We start from the raw sequence: 19,052 nt of genomic DNA, 5'->3' as shown, positions 1-19,052 counted from the left end.
AAAACTGGACTCAGGACCTCTCCAAGTAAATCTGGATGCTCTTGAAAGAAGTATTCCTGTCTGAACAGTAAATCTTCCCCAAAGCCTTGCAGGTTATTGCCTACTATCTTCTGCTGCTGGATAAATTCACTATCATTTATCTGAATGTATCTTGTTCAGTTTTAGTTGCTGGTAGTTATATTTAGTTGCATCATAAATATTTCATATTAAACTAGATAACCATTGAATATAAATTTTAAGCAGATTATATTGTAAAACAATCATGCACTTGATTGAGTATCAGTATGTAGTTGGTAAATAGAATAAGTAATATAAAATAAGTAATTTTATTTTAAATCAGCCACTTTGACTGTGTGGGCATCACTGAGTGGATTAATAGATCTAGATTAGGTGTGGGTAGTCTGGTATTTTTACCAAATGTAGCATGCTAACTGGAATTAATTAAATCAGTAAAAGATATTAATAAAGCAGGGAGGTTTCTGGTATATATGATTGGCTACAGGGCTATAGAGTTAATTTTTTTTCAGAATTATTTATCCCTGGGCAAAATTATGTATTATCTGCACTTTGCTTAGAAACGCCTGTGAGAATTTCCAGCTGTTTGTGATGCATCGATATAAATAAAGTTTTACCTTACGGTTTCAAAGTAGGAAACAGGAAGAGAAAAATAATGAGCTTAAATTCATATAGTACTCAAGAGTCTTCAATGTTGTTTTTTGATCAAAGTAAGTTTGAAGAGTAGTCCTTGTAGATTTGCATAAAGTGGAGTCTTTCAAGTAGTAATGGAAGAAGTGTGTCAGAACATACTACCTAAAGCAAGTACCCCACTGAGGATACATGTGAATTCCAGATTTATCTTTTCCAGTCCTGCCAATATCAATCTGCTGTTAAATGCCAATTGAATCCTAACTGGCAGGGCTACATGGCAGCTGGGGCATGTGTGGCATAACACTGTCATGTGATGTGGCTGAAACAACCTTCACACAAGAAACAACTAACTCCAAGATTGAATGTGCCGACAATCAAAGCTGTCAAGCACTTTGAAATGCTTCTATAAGTTCCTGGCATTTAGAAGTATTCAAGAAAGCTGTTAAAATTCCATTTAATTATCATAATATTTTAAATTACTTAAACATAGAAGTGCTTTAACAAATTTAACAGTGTGCAGGAACAGAGAGATCTTGGGGTTCACGTCCATAGGTCGCTCCAAGTTGGAGTGCAAGTTGACAGGGTAGTTAAGAAGGTGGCCTACATTAATCAGGGGATTGAGTTCAAGAGCTGAGAGGAAATGTTATAGCTCTCTAAAACCCTGGTTAGACCACGCTTGGAATATTGTGTTCCATTCTGGTCACCTCATTATAGGAAGGATGTAGAAGCTTCAGAGAAGGTACAGAGGAGATTTACCAGTATGTTGCCTAGATTAGTGAACCTGTCTTATGAGGAAAGGTTGAGCTTTCTCTTTGGAGTTTGGAGTTTGGAGTTTTGAGTTAAGGAGGATGAGAGGTGACTTGATAGAGGTGTACAAGTTGATAAGAGGCTTAGATCGAGTGGACAGCCAGAGACCTTTTTCCAGGGCAGACATGGCTAATGCAAGGAAGCATAAATTTAAGGTACTGGGAAGAATGTATAGGAGGGAAGTCAGAGAAAGGATATTATTTACACTAAGAGTGGGAAGTGGGTGGAACACACTGCCAGGGTGATGGTAGAGGAAGATACATTGGTAACATTTAAGAGAGCCTTAGTTAGGCACTTGGATGAAAGAAAAATCATGGGCAATGTAGGAAGGAAGGCTTACGTTGATCTCGAAGAATGGTAAATAGCCAGCACAACATCAAGGGCCAAAGAGCATGTACTGTGTTGTACTTCTCTAAGTTCTTTCTCTATGTAGTGTACATTCTAAACCACAGCATTTAACTCAAAAGGGAAAAAGTCAGCACTAAAGAATGTTGAGAATAAATTGCTCATAATGAGGTTAGATGCATTTGTGGTTAGAACAATGAAAGGAATAAGTCGCATTTATAGGAGGAACTGTGGGATGTCCCGAAGTCATGTAAGATATTCATAGTTGCAAGTTTCTAATAGGTATTAGTCAGTACTAGGACACACCTACTGTTGTTCCAATTATACCATGAATTGTTGTTTCCAGTTTAAGCTGGTCACAAATGCTGTTAGTTATATATTTCAGGCTTCTTTTTAACCCATGAAACTTTTTTCTGCAATTTTGTAACATCTGTTAATTATTTCCACACTGTGGACTTCCAAGAAATATTTTACCATTTCAAACAATTTCTCTTACAGGGAAGTTTCACTAAGGAAGAAACTTTAATCCAAACAGTTTTTTTTTTTGTTTAACTCCATGTAAAGTAGTTAATGAAAAATAGATTGCTCTGAAATATATACACAATTAAATCTGTAGCAATGCAGAAAATTACCTAAATTAATTTTAAAAGATGATTCTATCCTACAAAGAACATCATATTGTGTTAAAGATAGCCCAAAATGGAAAAGGATTGTCATGACCTTGGGCAGATATTAAAGGAACACATTTAAATTTGAGCTGCCTTATGTTGAGGTTACCGTCCTTACATTTTTTTGAATATGCTTTTAGATGAATTATTTTGTAAAATATTGCAAAAAGAAATCACATGTTAGATCTCATGATTTCTTACTCTGTTCTTCTATATATCCAGTGAATAAAATTAAATGAATAAAAATACTATCCATATTTACAGCAAAAAATATCTGGTACTATCATCCTATTTGTTCTTTGGTTACTTTATAACCCACTGATAACCTTTAAAAGTTGGATGACCTGTCAGGATACATAAAAAAAACTGTATTTAAAAGAACTGCAATTTAGTTCATATGAATTAAAATGGTGACTATTTCTGCATCCAGTAGATTTCATTTATCACAGTGACTGAGCTCTGTTCATCATAGTAAATGGAAATTTGAACTGTAATTGTTTAAATCATAGCCTCGTACCCTTTGTAGCCTTTTAAAAAAAAATAACAGCAAGCTAATCTAACACAATTTTAAAAACTAGCTTCTTTCCACTAACTATTAAACGGGTGAAATAATAAAAGTGTTCAGTCTTCCAAGGGCATCCAATTCTTGAAGCTAACTTAATAAACAAATCTACTACAATTTTGCTACAATTTTATTTATGATACAGCACTTTGGAACTCTGATTAGTATGAAGATTTTGCACTTCAGTAATGTTCTGTGCTATTGTTATCTCAAAAAAAAAATTAGATACACTTTTCAATAAGTGTTTACTCAACCTTCTCACTATTTCAAGTGTAGTCCAAATATTAAAAATAAAATCTGCTCTTACCAGTTTTATTTTCTGTGATTCTATAAACTCCACAATAGTGATTGTTTTACTCTTCTCCTTCATTTTAACTTTCCTTCATCATCCGAGCAGTGATGTGCTCAGCGGCTTTAGTACATGTGCTGAATATTAGTTCACATAAACAAGAGGTCTCTGACTTCTTGGACTTTAACACTGATCTACTGCAAAGTATAATTGGAAAACTCATTCTCCTGCAGGCTGCTATGTTCTTTGATGTTAGGTCAAGCAATGCAATTGCTAATATTTACTGGCATACAAGGAACTATTTCAACAGCAGTTAAACAGAATGATAAGGATTTGATAAACCGGTGTTTCATTCCTGGCACATTGAAGAAATATCCATAGTTGCTTCTTAGGATTTGCTATGGCCAACAATATGATTATCAAACTGCTTTTATCTTTAATTATCTTCTTCTGCTGGATATATTCTTTCCAAGATGCACATATGATCATTTTGATTGTACTATATTCTGTTCATGATAGGCATTATTGTTATAATCTTTTGATTCTCTCCTAAGGCATCTTAGGTGGATACTTTAAACATGCTTTAGAGTCTACATAAAAAATACATAAATTAGGAGCCTACTATCTGTTGAAAAAGTAATCTAATCAACTCATTTCCTTCTACTTTCTTCATGTAAGAGCTGGAGACAAATTTGGAACAAAATAAGTATCTGGATTGATATAATACATAGATACAAAGAACAACAAAAGGAGGCAAATTTTCTTTGAACCTGCTTGAAGCAGTAATAGTAAGAAAGAATGAACAGTTACCATATATGCTCAGCTCTCTGTCCCTCTAGTAATCATAATGGTCATGAAACATTTCAAGAATATATCTACTTACAGATAATTTTGAAATTCATAGATACTTTTGAAAGGCGTGTGTATTTTTTTGTAGAAGCAAGGATTTACAAATTGCATTTCTATTTAAATGAAAATTGCATAGAATGGGTTTCAAACTGTCTTTTTAAACCTACTTTGAGTTAGCAGACTCACAGAGCCACTGAAGCAGCCCAGTGAGACAGGCAAAGGGTTTATCACAAATTAAGTTCTCTTGAAGCAGGGGACATTGAAAGGAGGATTCTTAATAAATGCAATGAAGATGATGACTGATTTAGACAGGATAAAGGGCGAGGGACTGTGCATATTAGAGGAAGATGAAAGGATCAAGGGCCTTAGATTTGAACTGATAGCAGATTAAAGGGGAAAAGAAGGGGATGTGAGGAAAACCACTGGCAAGGAGAGATGGTGAATTGTTGCTCAGTACCTGTGATAGAAGCAGAATGCCAAGCGAGGCTTTTGAAAGTAGAAAGGATGGACAGAATTTGAAGGACATTTGGGGAATGGGAATGAATGGATTGCCCAATAAGATAGTATTTGTGGACTCCGAGCTAAATAGCCTTCTGTAGCAATTCTGTGATTCACTGTGGATAATTCTGAATGATAATTCACAGCAAGTTATCGTTCGTGACTTAGTACCACAATTGGCATACAGTAAGGTGCGGACTATGTGATTAGGGCATGCACTGAACATTGTGGGGAAAGGCCACGGTTTAGGAACCTTGCACCATTAACTGGATTCAGTGTTAAATCCCAGTGAGTTATTTGCTCACTGGTTGTATTAACTGAACACGTTTTAATGTTAAGTAGTATAGCAGGATTGGTAAAGAAAACATTGATTTGATTGTTCTGTATTATACACATGTGAATTTTCATGAATAAACTGTGTTCTGAATTTTTTTTTACAAAACGCAAATTATTTGATTTCTTCACAAATATCTCAGATCCTATGCCCCAAGAAAAGGGGAATTCACCTCCTGTTTGTGTAGAGAGGATTGACAACACAGGGTTTCCCACTCCATGGGTTCTCAAGGCTTTCAGAGACATGAGCAGTGCCCAAAACATATCGATGTGCATGGTCATCAATTCCTGCTTAAAGGCTCTTTCCCTCGTCAGTCCACCAGAGTAACTTCACTCTCTGGAGAGATGGCACACTAACTACTCTTTGCCTTTGGCTTGACTGCAAGACATCCTTGCCCCAGTGAGGATTCATGTGTGAGTTCTGCAACAAAACTTCTCAGTCATCTCCAGGATATGAGTTGGTGAGTGTGACTGTCAGGTGATGAGGAACCACCTTCTGCAGCTTCAGGCCTGGAAATGGCCAGATGTTATTTCTGGGCCCCCTGACTGAAAAGGGTACAGGTGAGGGGAGAGGGCGGGTGAGAAGAGAACATTAAAAAGCTGGCTGTCTGTTGCAAGTCTGAAGAGATCCTAGGATAAACGGGAAAAACAACCTGGGAGGAACTGTAAGCAACACACATAAAAGTTGCTGGTGCACGCAGCAGACCAGGCAGCATCTCTAGGAGGAGGTACAGTCGACGTATCAGGCCGAGACCCTTCGTCAGGACTAACTGAAAGAAGAGCTAGTAAGAGATTGGAAAGTGGGAGAGGGAGGGGGAGATCCAAAATGACAGGAGAAGACAGGAGGGGGAGGGATGGAGCTAAGAGCTGGACAGTTGATTGGCAAAAGGGATATGAGAGGATCAAGGGACAGGAGGCCTAGGGAGAAAGAAAAGGGGGAGGGGGGGAAGCCTAAAGGATGGGCAAGGGGTATAGTGAGGGGGACAGAGGGAGAAAAAGGAGAGAGAGAAAAAAAGAATGTGTGTATATAAATAAATAACGGATGGGGTATGAGGGGGAGGTGGGGCATTAGTGGAAGTTTGAGAAGTCAATGTTCATGCCATCAGGTTGGAGGCTACCCAGATGGAATATAAGGTGTTCCTCCAACCTGAGTGTGGCTTCATCTTTACAGTAGAGGAGGCCGTGGATAGACATATCAGAATGGGAATGGGACGTGGAATTAAAATGTGTGGCCTCTGGAAGATCTTGTTTTCTCTGGCGGACAGAGTGCAGGTGTTCAGCAAAACGATCTCCCAGTCTGCATCGGGTCTTGCCAATATATAGAAGGACACATCAGGAACACCGGACGTAGCATATCACCTCAGCCAACTCACAGGTGAAGTGTCGCCTCACCTGGAAGGACTGTCTGGGGCCCTGAATGGTAGCGAGGGAGGAAGTGTAAGGGCATGTGTAGCACTTGTTCCGCTAGCGAGGGAGGAAGTGCAAGTCCCATGATCCTCTCATATCTCATTGCCAATCAATTGTCCAGCTCTTGACTCCATCCCTCTCCCTCCTGTCTTCTCCTATCATTTCAGATTTCCCTCTCCCCTTCCCACTTTCAAATCGAAGGGTCTCGGCCCGAAACATCGATTGTACCTCTTCCTAGAGATGCTGCCTGGCCTGCTGCATTCACCAGCAACTTTTATGTGTGTTGCTTGAAATTCCAGCATCTGCAGATTTCCTCGTGTTTGGGAGAAACTATAATTGGTTTCGATGAATTTCAGACTACTGATCACTGGCTGTGTGGCAACCAGCCCATACAAACATTGTCAGAATAGCTTTACCCACCATAAACCATCATGAGCTTTCATACAGCAAAAATTAATACCAAAACTTTTGAAGTGAAAAGCTTCCTGTCTGAGCTTTCATTCAATCAGCAAGCAAACCTTCTCTCCAAATGTACGAAACTATTAAGACAGAGGAACAAAACTAAGGCATTCGGCCCATCAAGTCTGCTCTTGCTTTTCATCATGGCTGTTTTATTATCTCTCTCAATTCTATTCTCCTGCCTTCTCCCTGTAACCTTTGAGATCCTCACTAATCAAGAACCTATCAACATTCACATTAAATATACCCGATCACTTGGTCTCCACAGCCATCTGCGGCAATGAATTCCACAGATTCTCCACTTACCAGCTAAAGAAATTCCTCCACATTACTGTTCTAAATGGATGTCCTCCTATTCTGAGGCAGTGCCCTCTGGTCCTGGACTCCCAGACTAAAGGAACCATCCTCCCCATGTCCACTCTCTCTATGCCTTTCAATATTCAATAGGTTTCAATGAGATCCCCTTCTCATTCTTCTAAACTCTAGCAAGTGCAGGGCCAGAGGCATCAAACACTCCTCATATGTTAACCCTTTCAATCCCAAGATCATTCTCATGAACCTCCTCTTGACCCTTTCCAATGCCAGCACGTCCTTTCTTAGATAAGGGGCCCAAACTGCTCACAATACTCCAAAGTGCAGTCTGATCAATGGATTAAAAAGCCTCAGAGAAATATTTTTGAAAGCATAATTTTGATTTTATGCTTTAAAATCAGTACTATTTCACAACTGTAGCAGCAATCAGCAAGTGAATTTAACAGGGTCACAAGCATGTCCCTTGAATACAAAGCAATGCCTCTGGCATTTACCTCACTGCAGCATGTTCAACAGGAATGTCTCAATGATGCCTATGCAGCATATAAATGGGATTAAAAAGAAGGGTCGTGGACCAAAATATCAACTTTTGAGTCCTGAAGAAGGGTCTCAGCCCAAAACGTTGATAGTTTATTCATTTCTATAGATACTGACTTGCAAGTTCCTCCAATATTTTGTGTGTGTTGTTTTAAATACATGAGTGTTGGGGAGAAGGAGACAGCATGGGATTATGAGCAATGGACAGTTCAGTAAACTATTTTAAATTTCTACTTTCAGGAACAGGCAGAGAATCATTGCATTTGATTACTTCTCCAACAAAATGCTGCAATATTAGTTTTCCCTACACACTGCCCCGCCAGCCTTCTGGTCACTACACTTGCATATTCATACTTTGTCAGTACTTACTGTGTTGTGTATTAGAGAAGATGGCTCCATACAGCTGGGAGAATCCTCATTAAAGCAACTTGATTCCAAGCTGATTATATCATCAATGACATCGTCCATCTAAAAGTCAATGTGATGTGCAGCTTAGTGTAACAATCAGAATATGGTGCCCACAATTTCATTTAAACTGGCAATTAAAAACTAATCAGAGTCCCAGTGTAAAATCACTGTAGTGGCTATTTACTTACCAGAAGACCATACAATATAGGAGCCGAATTAGGCTATTTGGCCTATTGAGTGTGCTCTGCCATTTCATCACGGTTTATCCGGTTTTCCTCTCAGCCCCAATCTCCTGCCTTCTCCCTGTATCCCTTCATGCCCTGACCAATCAAGAATCTATCAACCTCTGCCTTAATTATACATAAAGTCTTGGCCTCTACAGCTGCCTGTAGCAAAGAATTCCACAGATTCACCACTCTCTGGCTAAAGGAATTTCTCCTAATCTCTGTTCTAAAAGGATACCCCTCTATTTTGAGACTGTGTTTTTACATAGTAAACTAATGGACGCTAATCAAACTTAAAGGTTTTACTAAAAAAAATTAAGCTATTAGCCAAGGTAATAACACAGATCTGTTAAAGCTGTTCATTCAGGGGCTTTGGATAATTGTTCATGTGACTTAATATTTGGATTTTAGCATTGGTCCAAAAGTCAATGAGAATTGGTCGTTGGGGTATTCCCAACTGAGTGTCTTCTCAAATAATTTCACTCCCATATTTGCATATAATTATTTTTCTATTTACTGATGATAATTTACTGTCTTCATATAATTTGTGGAAAGCACATGCTTTTGTGTAATTGTGACTGCAATCTTCAATACAGGCCTTCAAATTCAAAATGTCAAAAGGAAGTGACTCAGAACCAGAGTTAGTTTATTGTCACTGACGTTAGTAATGAAATGTATTGCTTTGTGGCAGCAATCCAATGCAAGCAGAACATCTTACTGTAAGTTATAACTTAAAAACTCAAACAATAATTGTGCAAAAGAAGAATAGTGAGGTAGTGTTTTGGGTTCATGGACCTTTCAGAAATCTGATAGCAAAGGGGAAGAAGATGTCCCTAAGTATAAGTCTTAAGGTTCCTGAAAACTATTGCTTACATGTGGTGGGGGTTGGGGGGTGAGTGAGTGACAGTTCCCTCAGAGAGGTAGTGAAGAGGAATTGTGGAGCACCCTATGGAGAAGACTGGATGAGAATATTTTCTTTGGCCACTCTCACATTCTTCTCTATGAGCAGTGATGACAGACCATGAAGCATTTTAAGGTACAGAGAAGTCTAAAAAACTACTGAGAGAATTATCATATGACATTTAAAACTTGTTCCTTTAAATTCCTGTGAGAGTAGCAAACATTGAAAGTAATAAATCATAATTAAAATGGTTAAAATTCAATGAATTTCCAAGAAATGGGTCATATTGGGAACATTACTGCAAAAGAATGGATGATACAAAAGACACCGTATCCACTTAAATCTATCATTACAAATGCTTTAACATTGGTCTAATTGAGAACTTGAGAAACTTCTCCAATTTTTCCTTTAAAATGAAGAGAGTGCAAAACAAGGAAGGTTTAAAATAGATTTAAAACAATTTGGAAACTATTTTTATAAATGCTTTCTTTCATAACTTGATTTGTCATTTACCATTGGTTCAAGTTACTTTTAAGGAAATGAAATTCAGACATTGGAATTTTAACAAACTTCTGTGTTTCTATTTAGGAGTTAAATATTCATCCAGTTACAATCATATAAGTGATTCTTCAAGAGAATATCAGAAATCCCCAAACGTGCAACATGTGGGAAATTACATTGGTCCTTCTGCCTTGAGCTTATACTTGTAACTTCTTTTTTATATTTTTGTAACTATATATAACAGGTATATGGAGGAATTTAAGGTGAGGGTTATATGGGAGGCAGGGTTTGAGGGTTGGCACAACATTTGGGCCGAAGGGCCTGTACTGTGCTGTACTATTCTATATTCTATGTATGTTCTTCACCTGCCATTTGTAGATAAAGAAACCTCAAACATGTTAATGTATTAATGTTGGAAAGCATACCTTAAGCTAAATTTATTACGTTGAAAGTGTTTTGGCTTTAATAAAATATATTTGCTAATTTTATTTGAGATGGGGATAGTACTAGAAGAATCATTTTTGATATAATAGCTCATGCACCAAGTGGATGGAATTAGATAACTTTCACATTGCTCCCTAAATTACTCTAAGTTGAAGGAATCCAATGAGGTCAATACAATATCTTCTTAAATTACCAGAAATTTTCCTTCTGCCCATGCTTGAGTTCTTCTTACATTGTGAGGTTTTGTTATATCATGGAAAAAATGTAGTTTGAATAATGCAGAGCCAAATGATGGAATTACAGAGTCTGCAAAATTTTACATCACTTTCCTGTTTATGGTTAAATAAGTTGCTTTGTCATTTGGTCATTTTTATATAAAACAGCACCTAATTTTGAAACATTTCAGTACATATGCAAGCTAAGTTAAAATTGTGCTGCATCCTTATTAGTAGTTTTAAAATTATAAGAATGGGATCAATTCTCATATGTTCCTTCAAATAGGCCCTGTGTGCAATTTTCAAGCATTAATACATTAAATTAACACTGAGGAGCCCTTAACAATTTTGCATTCTAATTGAATGTAAAAAAAAAACACTCAAATACAGTAAAAGAAAAATTACCTCATTTTCATGATTGGTTCCTAGGGACAGCAGTGTAACTGGACTGTCAGGCATACTACCTTCACTGCCAGACGGGATATGACCATTTCTCATAACAGGACGTGCTCCAGCAGACTCTCCTGGATGTGAGTGAGAAATGGGAAGGCTCTGATTGGAAAGCTTGGTGCCCAGTGCTAGGTACTGTTTCACCTGCTGCCTCTGCGCCTGATGGATATGAAACTTTGTTGAGTTTTCCAGGTGCGTCTGGACCTGTTGAAAACAGTGTGAAAGTTTTTTGATAACCTTGTTAATATCACATGTTGACAGTTATAGAGCACAGGACCACTGTGTATAGTAACACATTACAAATATATTTGTGGCCTAAAGCACCCTGCAACTTCAGAAAACAAAACAAATCTTCAGCTTCTCCAAAGTTTACTGTATTGATGTTTGGTTTACATTAACAGAGTTGACAGTGAAATACAAGGAAAATTATTATTGTGTATATGCAGAATTTACTATTCTGCTTTTATTTTGATGTATGGGATTGCCCAAAAACAGTTTTGAATACAACAAAACAATGATTACCATAGTCATGAGTGCATCCAAAGATATAACTCACTGAATAATGTCTGATTCCCTCATGACATATTAACTCTGTGATGTTCGAAGAGTTTCATTTATACTTTAGAAGCCATATTACAAATTAAAGTTTCTTTTATTTGATGTATTGCAACACATGATGAAAAAAATCTATATTCCATAACTTTCAGTACAATAAAATCTGTTTGATCACTGGTAAATTAGTACTTGGATATTTAAACATAGCAAAGCTAATAACCTTTGTTTCCCCAAAGAAGCACTGAGAGATTTATCTCCAAACAAGTGACTTAAAAATTTATGGTAATTACTGAATCCATTTGAGGGCATTTGCTGGTCTACAACTGTGCTGTAGGCCAGAAAAGATGCTAAAAACAAAACCAGTTCTATGGCATCATCGTGTCATTAGAAACCAAGAGCTGAACTATAGTAATGGTGGTGGTGATGGCGGTGGAAAAGAAGGTTGGGAGGGAGGGAATCATGAATTCTTCAGTCTGCATGCAAAAGCTTTAAAATATTTGAATTTAGCAAATCATTGCTATAATCAGCTGGAAATATTCTGAAAATGTACCTAATTCTCACCTTGTAATATGCATATTCCGAAATGTGTGGCATTCTGGATCGCAGAAGTACGTGGTTCACTTGAAGTTGTTGAGGACAACAATTCCTCAGCTCTCTCCAGTATTATCTTTCTACAGTCAGACTTCAGAAGAGTGCTAGCGATAGAGCCAAGCAGAAGACTTTATAAACTGATAAGGAATGTTAAAGGATCTAATTGGTACAGACTAGTCTATTCTCCCATTATGAGTGTGACAAAAACTTCAGAGAGTTCCTGATTTAGAAAGACGTCACTTTTTCTTCAGTTTGATCCCCGCAATAATTCTGCATAGTCTATTTATCATGAATGTTACCGAGAAAGCACTACCCCGCCTTGTTATTGAGTAGCAACCATTTACCCAACTGTCTTCTGCCACATTTTCCTCCAGGGTTTTTCTGGATAATACACTGTTTGTTCTTCCTCTTTCAAAACATGTAGTGGTCATTTTTATTACTCATTTCTATAGCTCCTTTTGTTGCTTATATTTACATACAGAAGGCCAGACTTTCATCAACACAGACTTCAAAACAGTGCTGTATAGTTCTACTGTAAATAAATATATGACATTGTGCATTTTCAATTTGCTCCTTAGATTTGCAGTAGATAATACATTGTAAGTAGCCTCAGGACATCGCATTTATTCCTACCACAAAACTACACTGGTGTTGAAGTGTATTTTTTCTACATACCATATAAATGCTGACTTTTTTCTACTGGACTAATAACAGATGCTTTACTGCACTTAAGAGATTAATTCGTTAAGGAGCTTCATCTTTCTCTTTCTGAACTGGCAAAGCTTTTGTATTCAAGTGTAAAAATAGCAGGTCCCAAGGTCATTTTTATAATGTCTTCTGAAGTGCACTAAGTAGATGTATTTCTGCGCTTTAATGAAGTATTATCTCTAATACAAATTACAATTTCCTGCTTCTTGTGCGCACATTTCAAAAATTGTACGTTAATCTTCTGAAAAATACTGTATCATGGCTTTGAAGATCTTGTTTAAATTAGAATTAATGAAAATTAAAGAAGTTCCTTTTCTTTAATAACTATAATTTTTGATTCTCCAGATTAATCGCTAAGAGGTGAAATTTGTGTTTAGTTCTAGTCTTTATTTTAAAAAGTGCAGGATAGCATCAACAGAGGGGCTGAAGATGCTGGGATTTTTTTCTCATTAACACAGAGGAGATTCATTAGGATGATGCTTGAAAGACTGGACAGGTGAGATTTTTAACCCTGATGCATTGGTGGCTAAGGGGTGATCTTATAAAGTCATGTTAAATCATATGGCATTGATAATGCGAATAGTCACAATCTTGTTCCCAGGATAGGGGAGTGTAAGACCATGGAATAAAGATAGGGGAAAAGCTTTCAAAGAGGGCAACTTTTTCACACTAAAGGCGATGGCATGAACTGGCAGTGAAAATGGTAGAGTCAGGTACAATTACAATGTTTAGAAGACCAGACACATGGTTAAAAAAGCTTTAGAGCAGGGGTTCATAACTGGGGTTCACAGACCCCTTGCATAATAGTATTGGCATAAAAAAGGTTGGGAACTCCTGGCTTAAAGAGATATAGGCCAACTGCAGGCAAATGGAATGATCAGAATCAGAAATCAGGTTCATGTCCCTAGGCAACATGGTCATCTGTGCTCTGTAATTCTGTGACTCTAAAGTATCCTATTAAAATTGTGAAGATTTTTAATAGATAAAATACTTCCACTTGCAGGGTAAAAAGAAACTAGTCATTGGTTTTTTAGCAGCATAGAGTAGACCACTCAATCCATCAAAGTGGCACCAATTTTACTTTTGTAAAAACCACCTGATCATTTGTAGTTCCAGGTCCTTTCTTATATTCTTATGACTATTTTATTCCTTCAAAACTGTATTTGATTACCTTCTGAAAGGTTTGATAAAACTTGTTTGTCATCCTTAATGTCATCTGCTTCTTGGCCCTTTCACCAATGTGAATGGGATGCCCAAGGTATTTGAATTTCAGCCACAGCATCCAATGACTTGTTTTACTGAAAAATATAGAGCTTTGACCAGCAGCTAATCCAGACATCAGAAATTTGGAGAGGAGGGGACTTCAATCAGGTCCACTGCCCAAGTTTAAAAGGCAGGAGTAGGTCACAGCATCATAATAGAGATTTAACCAGCAACCAAGCATTTGGGATTGATTACTAAGAGTAAATCAAAGGAAGGAAGGAAGGGGTCAAGAGCAGAGGCCATTGTTTGAGTTGTAAGGCTTTAGCTCTTCGAGGCTTCAACAAAGAGAGGCTTCACTCAAAGAAAGCAAAGGAAGAAAAAGCTCAGGCCTTTTCCTTCTCTTCTTTATATCTGCTCAGCTACAACAGTAGAGATGACAGGCAGGACAGTGAAATCCTCCTCTTGTACGAGGAGACCTCCAGTGTCCCTGAAGACTACAATTGTGAGAACTGCATCCAGCTGTAGCTTCGAACAAACCGTGTCAAGGAGTTGGAGCTGGAACTGGATGAACTCCAGATCATTCAGGAGGCTGGAAGGGTGATATATAAGACATATAGAGTGGTAGTTACACCCAAGGTGCAGCCCACAGGAAACCTGGTGACCTGAGGAGGAAAGGGAATAAGAAACCAGCGCAGAATACTGCTGCGGCCATCCCCCTCAACAACAGATATATCACTTTGGGTACTGAAGTGTGGAATAACGAAGCAGAGAGTTGCGGTGGTCGAATCTCTGGCACTGAGTCTGCCTCTGTGACTCAGAAGGTAAGGGGAGAGAAGAGGCATACTGTGGTGATAGGGGATTTATTAGTTAGGGGAACAGACAGGAGGTTCTGTGGGCAAGAACAGGATTCCTGGATGGTATGTTGCCTCCCAGGTGCCAGGGTCTGGGATATTGCAGATCGAGTCCTCAGTATTCGTAAGTGGGAGGGTGAACAGCCAGAAGTTGTAGTCTATGTAGCTACCAATGACACGGGTAGGATGAGTGATGAGGTTCTGCATAGGAAGTTCATGGAGTTGGAATCTATGTTAAAGGGCAGAACCTCCAGTATTGTGATCACAGGATTGCTCCCCATGCCACATGCTAGTGAGGCTGGGACTAGGAACATTATACAGTTTAATACATTGCTAAGAAGTTGGTGTAGGAGGGAAGGCAGAAGATTTTTGAATCAGTGAGTTCTCTACCAGGAAAGGTTGGACCTGTACAGAAGGGACAGCTTGTACCTGAACTGGAGGGGGACTAATATCCTAGTGGGAAGGTTCGTTAATGCTGTATGGTAGGGTTTAAACTAGAATAGCAGGGGGATGGGAGCCAGAGTACCAGAATATTTAGTGGAGAGATTGTGGATACAGATGTTGGTAAGACCTCAGACAAAGTTAGGAATCAAAAGGTTGAACATGGTGCGACTAGTGTCCTGAGCTGTCTATATTTCAATGCAAGAAGTATTGTAGAAAAGGCAGATAATATGAGGTAGCTGGTTTACAAACAGAGGCAATGTGTAGTGAGGAGAGGCTGTTGATAGGTCAAAATTGCAGTCAATAGGATGAGTTGCAACACAAAAGGTGGACAAAATTGAAAAGGGTGAATACAGGCCTGATGGTGTTGTGTCTGAATGTGCACAATATGTGGAATAAGGTAGATGAACTTGCAGCACAGTTGCAGATTGGCAAGTATGATGTTGTAGGCATCACTAAATCATGGCTGAAAGATTACAGCTGGGAGCTTAATGTCCAAGGATACTCAATGTATCGAAAGGATGGGCAGGAAGGCATAGGGTTCGGTGTTGCTCTATTGGTAAAAAAAAGTTAATGAGATCATTAGAAAGAGGTGACATAGGGTTGAAAGGTGGTGCATTACTGTGGATAGATCTAAGGAACTGCAAGGTAAAAAGACCCTGATGGGAGTTGTATACAGACCCCCAAACAGTAGTAAGGATGTGGCCTACAAATTACAATGGGAGATAGAAAAAGCATGCCAAAGAGCAATGTTACAGTAGTCATAGGAGTCTTCACTATGCAGGTAGACTGGAAAAATCAGGTTGGTGCTGGATTACAGGAGAGGGACTTCCTAAGATGCCTACGAGATGGCTTTCTAGAGTAGATCAAAGTTAAACCCCTAGAGGATCAGCTACTTTGGACTGGGTGTTGTGCAAAGAACTTGAATTGACTAGGGAGCTTAAGGTGAAATAACCCTTAGGGGTAAGTGACCATGATATGATTGAATTCATCCTGAAATTTGAGAAGGAGAAGCTAAAATCATATGTATCAGTATTACAGTGGAATAAAGGGAATTACAGAGGTATGAGAGAGGAGTTGGCCAGAATTGATTGGGAAAGAACACTGGCAGGGACGATGGCAGAACAACAATGTCTAGAATTTCTGGAAGCAATTCAGAAGGCACAGGATATATACATCCCAAGGAGGAGGAAGTATTCTAAATCAAAGATGACATAACCGTGGTGAACAAGAGAAGAAAGGCCAATATAAAAACCAAAGAGAGGGCATATAATAGAGCAAAAAATAGTGGGAAATTAGAGGATTGGAATCCTTTTAAAAACCAACAGAAGGCAACAAAAAAATCATTAAAGAGGTAACAATGTAACACAAAAGTTATCTAGCTAATAATATTAAAGAGGATACCAAATTTCTTCAGATCCATGAAGAGTAAAAGAGAGGTGAGAGTGGATATCGCACCACTGGAAAACAATGCTGGAGAGGTACTAATGGTGGACAATGAAATAGAGGTTCACAAAAGTAATTCCAGAATTGAATAGTTTATCATGTGAGGATCATTTGATGGCTCTGGGCCTGTATTCACTGGAATTCAGAAGAATGAGGGGTGACCTTATTGAAACCTATCAAATGGAAAAAGGCCTTGATAGAGTGGATATGTAGAGGTTGTTTCCTATCGTGGGAGAGTCTAAGACTAAAGGAAGCAGCTTCAGAATAGAGGGGTGTCCTTTTAGAATGAAGATGAGGAGAATTTCTTTAGCCAGAGGGTGGTGAATCTGTGGAATTCTTTGTCACAGGCATCTGTGGAGGTCAAGTCTTTATGTATATTTAAGGCAGAAATTGATATGTTCTTAAATAACAGAAAATCTGCAGATGCTGGAAATCTGAGTAACACACACAAAATGCTGGAGGAACTCAGCAGGCCAGGCAGCATCTATGGGAAAAAAGCACAGTCGACAGTTCTTTGCTCTCCAGTCCTGCCAAACGGTTTTAGCCCGAAACATCAACTGTGTTTTTTTCCATAGATGCTGCCTGGCCTGCTGAGTTCCTCCAGCATTTTGTGTGTGTTGATATATTCTTGATTGGTGAGTGCATGAAGGGATCTGGGGAGAAGGCAGGAGATTGGGGCTGAGCAGAAAATTGGATCAGCCATGACAAAATGGTGCAGCAGATTTGATGGGCCAAATGGCCTAATTCTGCTCCTATATCTTATGATCTTATGGTCTCATGGATATCCAAGGTGCTACAGTGCACAAGGTTGTATCTATGAATTTCTGCTTTGTGAGCACTGTTGAAGAAATTGGTTGGGGAATGGAGTAGAAAGTGGGGAATAAGGTAGTCCTAGAGGGAAGATCTTCAGGGGCAAGTGGACCAAAGAGGGGACCATAGAGCAACATGTCTCATGCATAAAAATGGTGTCAAATTTAACATGAATTTGTCACCATTTTCTTCTCCAACCTGTAAATATTTCTGCAAATACAATTATTTGAGTATTTCTGGCCCTGACTCTTCACAATTAAAACACATCTAGCAAATGTCCTTTCAATATCCTTTACTCTAAGAGGTCAAAGACAGTCACTAATACATTTATTTTGAAATTTAGAGAAACCACTAGGATTCCAAAATGGTCAGGATATGTAACTCAAAAATTACATTGCACTGAAACTTGCAGTAAAGGCAGAGGATACAAGACAAGTGTACAAAAGAGAGAACAAATACTAGAGTAATAACAGCAAAAAATGTCATAAACACTTAGCAGAACAGGCAGTGTTTGTGAAAAGAGAACAAAACTAAATATTTTAGGTTGAAGACTTCCAATTGGAGTAACGGGGTAGGCAACCTTAAGCACAAATGACTTTCTAACATGCATCATTCACTAATTTGAGGCAAAACATAACTAGATGTATTTAAATGGACAATTCCCATATTTCAAGTTTTTATGGCATTTATCTGGCCCGCCATCCGCTTATTAATATGCGATCCAGCCCACAGAGGCAAAAAGGTTGCCGACCCCTGGGGTAGAATAAAATGTTGGTAAGATGTGCATTCTTGGAAGTATCATTGCTTCAGGAGTTTGTGAGAGCATTTAAAGGCAATAAAGTTATTTTTGTAAAACAGTTATACAATAGGAAATACAGCAGCCAATTTTAGTCACAGGAAGTGCTCATAAATATTAATATGATATGACCAAATAATTCATTTTGTTATGGCTAATTTGGGAATAAATATCAAGAATAACTCCCCTGCTTTTCTTCAACCTTGTGCTATGGAATCATTGATATTTGACAAAAAAGAGCAGTTAGAGCACTTTCAGGCCATGGGTTGATTCTTTCAACGTCCCAAAATTGCCATCTCAGACAAAGTGGAAAAATGGGTAAATGTGACATCTTGCCCTCCACCCCATCTATTCTGTTGCCTTTTCCCAACCACTTCACAGCATTACCTATCTTGAATTTCACATTTGGTTCATGGTTAGGAAAACAAAAGATTGCACAAGCATAAAATAATACAAGAAATAAAGAAATCCAACAGGCTTACATCAGCTCTTTTGAAGAGCTATCTGATTGTCCTACTCTTCCCTCACAAAATATTAAACACACATTTTATAAGCACAATGCACAGAGGGAGGAATCTTGCAAAACTTATCAAATATTTAGCATAATTTACCATTGGTTTAATTGCCTTTTCATCTTTTTTAATGCTGTTAAAATTAAATCCAGCTTGGATTTACAATATCTTTAACATTGGAAACAGTTCCAAACCATTTTCTATGGCATTAAACAGAATAATGTGTGGGCACGTAGCCAAGTGGTTAAGGCATTGGACTAGCGACCTGAAGGTTGTGAGTTC

The 19,052-nt window shown here is 38.2% G+C and overlaps 1 protein-coding gene across 2 annotated transcripts in view; it reads right to left on the bottom strand.

The window, feature by feature from the left end:
- The window catches only part of tfec (transcription factor EC), an 89,446-nt gene that overhangs the window by 15,201 nt on the left and 55,193 nt on the right, over positions 1 to 19,052 (bottom strand). The window contains exons 2-4 of one of the 2 annotated variants that reach the window (XM_072267604.1): positions 11,974 to 12,107; positions 10,813 to 11,061; positions 8,084 to 8,182 (exon numbers count right to left, since the gene is read on the bottom strand). In XM_072267604.1, the coding sequence (XP_072123705.1) occupies positions 8,084 to 8,182; positions 10,813 to 11,061; positions 11,974 to 12,006 (381 nt within the window). In that variant the 5' untranslated portion in view covers positions 12,007 to 12,107. Of the gene's footprint in view, positions 1 to 3,337; positions 3,433 to 8,083; positions 8,183 to 10,812; positions 11,062 to 11,973; positions 12,108 to 19,052 lie in introns of those variants that run through there. The other variant, XM_072267605.1, reaches the window with a different exon arrangement.

Source organism: Mobula birostris, chromosome 9 (genome assembly GCF_030028105.1).
Source record: "Mobula birostris isolate sMobBir1 chromosome 9, sMobBir1.hap1, whole genome shotgun sequence".
Lineage (NCBI taxonomy): Eukaryota > Metazoa > Chordata > Chondrichthyes > Myliobatiformes > Myliobatidae > Mobula > Mobula birostris.
The sequence above is the reverse complement of the archived record's forward strand: the minus strand, read 5'-3'. Positions and strand labels throughout refer to the sequence as shown.